Raw genomic sequence first — 10,357 nt, 5'->3', positions numbered from 1 at the left:
TATTAATCATAAATGTTCAAAAATTAACACTCTTACAAAGATACATGATAAATTGATCGTTTGTCCTTTAGAACTCTAACAACTATACTCCAGTATTATAACTTTTTAGTTATGGATTTTTTCTCACGTACAAATTTTAATTTCGATTTAATGAACATTACTGGGACATTCGCCAATTTTTTTGGAATTTATTTTCATTAGTAGAACTTTTTTTTAAATATTTATGCTTCACTTAAGCACAGCATAACTTTTGTATAAATTTTTTCTGGAGTGGGGCCAATTTCACACATGCGTAAATATCTGGTTCATATAAATATATATCAGTGTTCAGATAAGTATTACTAATTACTATCTAAGAATTTATTTATCACCTATTTGTAAATTTATTAAATTTATCATTATAATAATTGTTATAAACTAATAAACTTGTTTTTACTAAAAATATTTTATTTGATAAATATATCAAAGAAGCCAAACCAAGGGCGTTATTTAATAGGGGAACGAGGGTGCAAGATGTGTATTTGCACCAACTTTTTTAAAACGCATTCTTTGATCTGCCAAAAATATCGAGTCATAATATTTTTTCATGGTTATAAACGTTTTTATTTTTAAAACTCTAAAGTTTGCCATGAAACTAAATTTAAGTTGTTAAGTTAAAATAACAAGTGGAAATATAAAGAAATATGAATTAAATGGATTATATATCATGCCATTGTTGGCAAGGGTATACCCATAAAATACATTTCGAGTTTTATTTAGGTAGGTAGCTATATCAGCGATTCCCAAATGTGCTCCGTAATTGTTTCTCAAGGGCTCCGTTCGCTTTGCCATAAAAATTTAATAATAAAACAATTATTGATCTTTATTTAAAACAACGAACGTACCTATATATTTTAACGAGACTCCGTCAACTCAATACACCGATATGTGTACCTACACAATATTGAAATCCCCATAAGAAAATATAATAGTCCAATTTCATATAATACGCATTACCATTTTTGATATTAGTCGGATCGTCGTATATTCTGATGATATGCGACTTTAATTAACTTCCGTAACACTGCAGACATCGACAAACTTTGTTACAAAAATCAGCTACGTTGATCACATTAAGACACATTTTAAGACGTATACATGTAACGCTGTGCAATTTTTTAATACACTTAATTATAATATATATTAAAGTTTTATTTTCATTTTGCAAACATAAATTTTAAATAATAAATAATATTTTCTTCAGTTCTATTAATACTATTGTTTCTTTTATCAATAAATATTTTATTATTCTTACTACTGCGTATACATATCAATTATCATGTGTAATATGCTTCACAGAACACAGGCAAATAAAATTTATATGAAATATTTCTCGGGACTCTGCGAGAAAATATTGCTTAAAAAAAAGATCATGTGGCTGAAAAAGTTCGGGAACCACTAAGCTATATTATAATGTATTTTGATTGCATGGTGACAAATTATATATGTTAGGTTAGGTATCTTATTATTAAGGTGTTTATATTTATAAATGTACCTATTTATCAAATGTAAATATCACTGGTAACCACAAAATAAATATTAATATAAATGCATTGAAAGTTCAAAGTACACATAATTATACGAAAATAGTAAGAAGAATACGAAAGAGATATATCTCTCTTTGATCCGCTCCCTCACAAAAAAGTTACCCATCATTGTGGTTTGGTAATGATTTTAAATGGTCTTCAAAAATGTTGACATCAATAATAAAAAAAAAAAACTAAAATAACACTCTTGTGTATAAAACTAATATAAATAAATACCTACTATACCTATTAATTGTAATCTTCAGTTAAAATATGAGTCTTATAAATAGTCAACGTTAGTAAATGCGATATAATATATGGAGTTGATTCAATTTGCCAGCTGCGTGTATATATATATATATCAAGAATTTTTCTCGTGAATAATTTTTGAGGATTAATCTTTTCTTTATTATAATTTTTACAAAGTATTTTAAAGTTTAGATTTCGGTTCTGATAAACTATGCGTCCATGTTGTTAAAATCTCTTCTGCTTTCTTCAAAGTTTCATCTTTCTGTAAATAATAAAATACATTTTTACAAAAAATTCACCAGAGTAAAAAAAAAAACCTTAGTTAAAAATTACTTTAAAAAAACAAAATCGCAGGTAATTTTCAGCCATATTTTTGTGCTGTTCCGAATAAAATGCTGAGAACGGTATTCCTTGAAGTTTAACATTTTTAGAGAGCCACTTTACAAATCTAAAGTCTTTGTATTTATCAGTTTCTGAACTTAAATCCAATTTATTTTCTAAAAAATAAAATGTTAAAAAACAAAACAAATTACAACAGTTAATATCTTAAACACAATAGACATTGCTATAATAATATATAGATTATCGGTACATACCAAAGTTCGTCCAGTTTGAAATCATAAAATATCCTCCATCAGGCATAATTGGTTTTAAACCATTGTTTTGTAATGTCTTAAATAAATAATGCATTTTTGGTTTCAACTCTTTTGACAGGTTTTGAAAATAACTCTGTGGCTTATTAAGGACACTGATTTCATGTTCAAATCCTCTAGCAACCGCCTCCTGAACTGTTGTTGCACATGTATAAATTGCAGTCTGGTGAATAACGCACATATTTTTTATAAAATTAGTCGGACCATATGCCCATCCAAGTTTCCAACCAGTCATACTAAATGTTTTGCCAGCAGATCCAATCGTGATTGTTCTTTCCCACATACCAGGAAGTGTAGCTGATAACAAATTTGAATTTTTTAAATTAAAAATGGTATTTTGCAAAATTACACGTATAATTTATAAATCACATAACCAGACGTTCTGTAAAATGGTAGGTATTTAAATATTTTATAAAATTGATTTTAATTTTATAACTTATAATAAGCCAATTTATAGAAATCAATGTATCGCAATTAGTTTTGATTTTGTGTAGCTATACCAACAACAACATGTATGTAAGTAATTTAAATTTATGTTAAAAATTTCTTCTCAAATTATTTTTCTGAAGAGTTATTTAAATTACGAGTACTAGTTTGTTAAAATGTTAATATTTTAGTTTAAAAATTGCATTGTTTCTATTTTAAATATCTATATATCAATGTATCTATTGAATTTTATAAAATGTATGCAAATGCAATTTTATTACCTACTTAATTATATAAGTTAAAATTATAAAATTATTTATTTCATACTATCTACAAATCTACCGACTAATAATTTTTTTATATTGCCTGTTAAAACTTTTTAAGTTCATAGTTTATTATTATAAGCATTGCTATGTAAAGATCAAAAATTTAATCATTTCTTTTATAAATTTCACTTTATATGCATCAAAAACAATATTATAATAATAATATGATTATTTAACAATAATGGTTGTTAAATTTATGTTTATTTTATTCTTTATAGTTAAAAAATCAATTTTTATCATCTAGATGCCTATAGTAAATTATATTTTTCTTCTTCAAAAAAAATAAATAATGTTAAAAGAATGTTTGCAGACTGTGAATATTATCTGAAATTTAATTGATACAAACAATACAGATAAACTTTAATGGAAAATTAATTTGCAGAGTGGATAAATGTAATATCAACATAATGATAAATTATTATTTTTTTTATTTATAGACCGTATCTGCGTTTTATACGAAGATATTCATATTAAAGCTGAAATCTAAAAATGTTGATAATTTCTAAAATACTTAGTATCTATATCATGAAAAAGTATTCAATATTTATTTAAATAATCTGAAACAGTATAGAATTAATTTTTATATTATATTCACGTGACAGTTTAGCTTATATCTATATGTTTTTGATATTTCTTTTATTATAAGAACAACTTATGATGAATTTTATAATTTTATTTCACACCTTTTGACTGAGAAATTAGTATTTTATCAACATACATTTAAATAAAACTGAATACGATAAAAAATTGCACGAAAAAATATCCATAAATAACCTAAAATTAGAATAATATTGTTTATAGAAAATGATAGTATATAAGACGTAATACTTGGTGGAGTATTTAAGTTTCTACGAGTAAAATTTTTCTTAGTAAAATAAATGAATATATAATATTATAATATAATATGCATTATGAAAAACCTAGTTTAAAATCTAAAGTATTAATATCAAATAATGTTTATTTAATAAAGTATTAAAAAGTTTTTTCTTGTATTCCATTCAAATAAATATACACTTAACAATCAATTATAATAGAATCTACCCTCTTTTCTTTTAAGATTAAATCAAACTTTTGATATAAAACGTGACAATAGACTCATTAACTTTTTTTAAATACACACATTTAAAAACCAAACACAGAATTAAAATATTATTAACAATTAATCATGTTTTAAGCACTATTGATTTTATAAAGTACCTATGTATAAAAAAATTTATTGTACAAAATTAAATTACCCATTCTTATGTGCTTAGCTGGTTCGTACACCAACCACTCATATACCTCATCAGAAATAACGAGTACATTATGTTTTTTGGCCAAATCCGCAATCATTGTTAACTCGTCATAATCAAACACTTTTCCCAATGGATTGTGTGGTGTATTAATGATGATGAGTTTGGTTTTGGAGTTGAATAATGATGCTAGTTCTTCGGGGTCAAGCTTCCAATCGTTTGCTTTCGGCAACGATGCATTCGGCCTCGTCTTTACAAACAACATAAATTATACAAATTAATTATTCTGAACAGTTAATCTGTTATTGTTAATATTGCCATGCTTTTTTATGTACTCACGTTTCTCAACGGTATAAACCTAGGAATGCCTCCAGCAGTACGTACTATGGGTTCATAACAGTCATAAAATGGTTCAATGATAATTGCTTCGTCACCGTCCTCTATATTGCTCTGTATAGCACAATAAAGCGCTTCATATGCTCCAACAGTCACCAATATTTCATTTACGGGATCAATATTTCGGTTAATCAATTGTGAATATAAATTTGATAAAGCTTTCACTAAACGTAAATGTCCCTAGAATTTTAAAAATAATTTTTTATTGTTAAAAATAATACGTATATATTATATTGGGTTTAAAAAAAAAAAAAAAAAAAAAATGTTTAATATTACAAATCCACGCGTGTATTGATTGAAATATGAATTCTTTTCTGTAGCTACTTCAGATAAGAAATTTGAAAACGTTGATGGTGGATCATAATCAGGAAATCCTTGTCCCAAATTTAAACATTTTGTAGTTACAGCTAATTGAGTAAATTCAATCCTTTAAAAATAAAGTATTCAACTATTTTTCTTTTAAACTCATTAGTAATCCCATTGACATTTGAAAAGTAGGTATAATTCCTTAAGGGCGGGCAAAATAATTTTAACTAAAAAATGTTAGATAATATACCTATCGAGAAAAATATTTACTAAACTCATTTAAAAAGAAATTAATACATTTCTTTTATTACAATTTGCCATTTTTTTTATACAATTTTAATTTTTAAGCTAAATTTTCTTTAATCACTTTACCATTTCTTCTTATTCCTCTTTAGCTGCTTATTAGTTCAGAAAATTATACGTTTGTATCAATTAAATAATTAAGCCAAGGTTAGATTAGACGAAATCTGTATTTAAAATATTTAAACAAAATAATAACAAAATAATTATTAGTTATAATTATTGTTATTACACATATTCGTATGTATAAACGTGACTTGAACTTTTATTTCGATTATACTTCAAATTAACAGGAAAAATTTAGTTATTACAATGGATTCTTTATAGTTAGTTAAGTTTTTAAGTTAATTAGAAAATTGATCAATAAAAGAAATAATTTATTTAGCTTTTACTCTGAAACTGTTTGATGCCCTTACTTTCATTTATTTTATATATTATTTCTTTCTTATTGTACATAAATGCAAACTATATATAATAACCTTACCTGTATAATGAGAAAAAAGCAGGCTCTTATATTGTTTTTATCGTAAACAAGTAACAAACACTTACCATACATTGTATACACCTGGTTCATGGCGAGATGGTAACTTGAATTTATCCATTATTTTTGAGGTCATATTAACTGATGTCGATAGTTTTTTTTTTAATAAACAATTTGGAATTGTTGAGAAAATATTAGCTCTTTTACATAAAATTATCCTTCAAAAAAAAGTATAAATTTAAAATATTTTTTGTAGTAAAACAATGAAAAACGAAACATTTATCAATTAATAAATTCCATCAAAATGTACAGGAACTACTATTTTTAACGGTGAGGAACTCTTGTATAATTTAATTATTTTTATGAATGAAATTTTAACTATTATTTCTGTTATCTTCAACAGAATGTTTTCTAAAAAATGTTGATAAATAATTATCGAATAATATTTTTTATTTAATTATACACATTGTAATTATTTTAAATATAGTCTGGTTCAAGTTATCAAACACAAATTTAAGTGATAATTTGAAAACTAAATATTTGTAATGTTTTCAAAAACTAAAATAATATTATATCAAAAATAATAAGTACCTATAGATAACCGAAAACTTCTAAAAACCTTAATACCTTTAGAAATATTCAGGCAAGGTCTTATTCGTGATACTCGTAATACTTGAAATTCTTGTATCGAATATTATCTTTATTTTATTTATATTTGTTTTTTAGGATTAATTATAAATGCAAAATATTATACATCTAGCATAAATATTAAAAGTTTTAAACATAACATTTTATAAAATATTTAAGAATTAAATAATTTAAAGAACTTACATTCTGTACAACTAAGTACACTGTCTGCTGATAGCGTGGTTGATGTTTGAACGTACCTTACGTAATATATATATGTGTGTGAATAGGTACGTACATGATTGGAACATTTTCATAGCAACATGATAAACTTTTACGAATTAATGACCTAAAAAGATAAAGCGTAATTCATATATAATAATATACATTATTATCAACAAATAACAAAAATCAATTACGAGTAGGACTGGTTACATAAACACAGTTGTTTACCATTATGTACGGTTGTGGAAAATCATACTATCTAATATCCATCAACATTAAGATTATTGTGACTTATAATTTATAGACAATAAGCATACAATTATTATAAGTAGGTAGGTACTTAATATCTGAATTTTTGACAACAGACATATTGAATTATTTTGTTTATGTACAATACAATAAAAAATTGTAATTAAATGAACAACGTGTAATAATATTGTCGGTTTAAAAGATATAATAAGTTAAACGGTAAATTTGTGTACGATTTAGATTTAATATTTATAAAATAAATGTCAAATAAAGTAATATCAGTATTCAGTTTTTAATTGTTTATGGATGAAATTTAATTAAGTAATAATGTCAAATTTCGGGATGAAATATAATACATTTATTTATAAGGTTATTTGTATAAGTAGAACATTATTCTAGAACGTAATATTTTTATGAGTATTTATTTTAAAGCGTTGTAAATAGATCTAATGATTTAAATATTTAATTAATTAAGTCTTGACATATTTTAATTTTTAAATACACCACTTTTTAGATTCCGAACAGAAATTTTTAATTGGTCTAAAACCTTGATAATTTAATGCCAGGTTCCTTAGTTAATTAAAAATATTAAAAATAAATTGCCACAATTTTTTTTATGAGTATTTGAAGTTAAAGTTTTGTCAAAATCATAAAAATTTGTAAATTATTTTATTGTTAAAAATGTATAAAAATAAATGTTCAATTTTTATAATCAAGAATTGAAAACTTAATAAAAGATTCTACATTATATAGTAAAATCAAAAAAATCTAAAACATATAAACACTATATTTATTATAGACATTTAAGTTTAAAATTGGTCGAAGTTAGATTTTTTTTATAAGTCAAAAGAAATTAGTTATTTTGTTGTAATTTAAAAATTTTATTACTAAGTTCTTTTAACTTTTAACATAAATCATTGTATTTTATACATATAATGACATTTTAAATTACAAATTTTTCGGCAAAAATTAATTTAATCTTATTACCTATTACCTACAGCAGAAGGGTTACTTACTTTTTATTTTTTTAAATACATTTTTATCATAAATCAAACTAAATAAAAATTAATTAATTTGTATTATGATAATCATATTATCTAAAAACAAACTTTTTTTACTTACAAAATATTAACTTATAAACTATAATAACTCACCTGCTGACACTTTGATTATAATTATTATAATATGCTTGCATATTATAGCCACTTGAAAACCTCTAAATTATAATATTAATTAAAATTTTCTATTTTTATATATTTACAAATATGAAATATTTATATTTCATTTAGAACAAATGGGTACAATATTATATAATACTAATAGGTTAGGTTAATTTTGACAATAATAAAGCATTTGTGAGTACATGAATGCTATTTGATATAATCTTATTTACTTATATTTAAATTGTTTAATTTTTTTTTTTTTTTATAATTAATTAATTAAGATTTTATGTAATATAATAAAATAAACTATAGGTAATTTAATGTCGCAACAATAATTAATAGTTACTTAATTGTTTCGATCGTGTAATTTCCATATGTTGATATAATATATTGTTTTTAACGCTTCCGATTAAAATTTAAATTGATTCGTTTTAGATGGGTATTAACTTGTCTGTAGGTATTTATCTAGTCATCAGTAGATGGTTAAAGCAATAAAGTCATATTGATTGAACATAATTGACAATATCATTGTCAAATAAGTACATTTGGAAATCCTTTTAAAGTAATTTCGAAACGTCCAAAATAGCACTATATAGATAACAAATTTAAATTTGCTGCACATTAAATGCTTATTGTTTAATACCTACATTATACTATGACTATCAAATAGCCAGTGCATTACTTGAATGTGTACATTGAAATTCGTTTTCAGGGAATCGTCTCATGGAATTTTTACAAGTCATTAAAAAAAAAAAAATCTAAAAAATAGGATATTTCTTTAGTTTTTCTTATCATAATCTATAGCTTCCAAACGGAACGATAAATACTCGTATATTGGTGTTACAGTGGTTTTTTTTTTATGTTTGCCATCATTTTTTGGAGCAGTAAAAGTACTATGATCTAACATTTTTATAGATGTGATTTCTAGTACGAAATTCAATCTAGTTGAAATGCATTAATATTAATATTCAATAAGATACTTATGCTCGTTTCAATTATAATCATTTTGTCAAATTTAAACAGTAAATTTTTCATTATCAAACATTTCGAGTATTGTACAACTAATAAATACGAATTTTAAACATATCATTCACATTTTAAAGATAATTTTATAAATAAATCGTTTTCAATCCTATCGAATAGTAATAACGCGTCCGTGCTAGACGAATCGTTTCGTATGTATCAAAATTAGTGTTAAGTTAGATTGGTTGTATAGCTAGTGGTTAGTTATTAATTATAAAACTAAACGTACGATCAACATTGCAATACAGTTAAACCTCGCTAGTCAAATTTATTTAGGATTCGGGGTTGACAGTTGAGAAGTTCTGTCGGATTGTTTAGTTTGTCTCTTATTTTTTGTCATTTTGCTTCCAAACAAAATAAGAAAGAAAACAAATGTTGGATTACTGAGTTTTTCGAACTAGCGAGGACATACTACAGTATAATAGGTAACTGTAACTTAAATTGTGGGGTGACTTACCAGATAAGAAATATTTTTCATATTCCATTGATTTTAAGCTGTCCGTAATTTTACAACTTATCAATTTACTTTTTTTTATTGTAAACAACATTTTTTCGGAGCATTTATTTAATGCCAACCTCTCTAAAGTCTCTGTCAAGTGTCGTCGATGGAGTGTAGGTGCATAATATTATGGTGAACATGACGCGATACCGTACGTGCGGTGTTTTTTATTTTTTTATTTTTTTTTTTTTTATTGTCATTATTATTTTGCGCATGAACGATAGCTTTTATCGTATTGGTATACACTACACCGACATGATACACAATAATCAAATAATATACGCGTCTACTCGTATGTTTGTAAAAGGTGTGTATACTTTGTATATACTCGTAGTTTTACATAGTGTTTATTTTTCTCACAGGTAACTGTCACGAACGAAAAAATACGTCTCGACTTTCAGTAAAAAAATAAACACATGAAATTCATATTCATTATGGCCAACCTATTTCAAATTGAAACTTTTGTACTTTCTGAAAACGGATACGGGTATGTTTATTTTTCGAAACGTTTTGGCCGTCAAATCCACATAGCTACCATTAGTAGTTTCCTGCAGATAAACAAACAATAACAGCAGTCCACGGGGATCAATTAGTTAAATAGCAATAATTATGAAAAAAAAAAAAAAAAAGAAATACA

General features: G+C 24.4%; 1 protein-coding gene across 2 annotated transcripts; it reads right to left on the bottom strand.

Moving 5' to 3' along the window:
* Positions 1–1,418: 1,418 nt before the first annotated feature.
* On the bottom strand, positions 1,419–6,869 carry LOC112595179 (kynurenine--oxoglutarate transaminase 3-like). Of its 2 annotated transcripts, none has more exons than XM_025340295.1 (8): positions 6,766–6,869; positions 6,003–6,152; positions 5,124–5,274; positions 4,791–5,027; positions 4,455–4,701; positions 2,411–2,764; positions 2,148–2,311; positions 1,419–2,076 (listed from the first exon to the last, which is right to left on the bottom strand). In XM_025340295.1, coding segments are annotated over exons 1-8 (1,386 nt in total). In that variant the 5' UTR covers positions 6,768–6,869; the 3' UTR covers positions 1,419–1,995. The 2 variants fall into 2 exon arrangements, with proteins under 2 accessions (XP_025196080.1, XP_025196081.1); XM_025340296.1 differs by lacking the exon at positions 6,766–6,869 and adding an exon at positions 6,526–6,665 and having other exon boundaries at positions 1,947–2,076.
* Between the last annotated feature and the right edge of the window lie 3,488 nt (positions 6,870–10,357).

Source organism: Melanaphis sacchari, unplaced genomic scaffold (assembly GCF_002803265.2).
Source record: "Melanaphis sacchari strain LSU unplaced genomic scaffold, SCAv2.0 Contig25_pilon_pilon, whole genome shotgun sequence".
Lineage (NCBI taxonomy): Eukaryota > Metazoa > Arthropoda > Insecta > Hemiptera > Aphididae > Melanaphis > Melanaphis sacchari.
The sequence above is the reverse complement of the archived record's forward strand: the minus strand, read 5'-3'. Positions and strand labels throughout refer to the sequence as shown.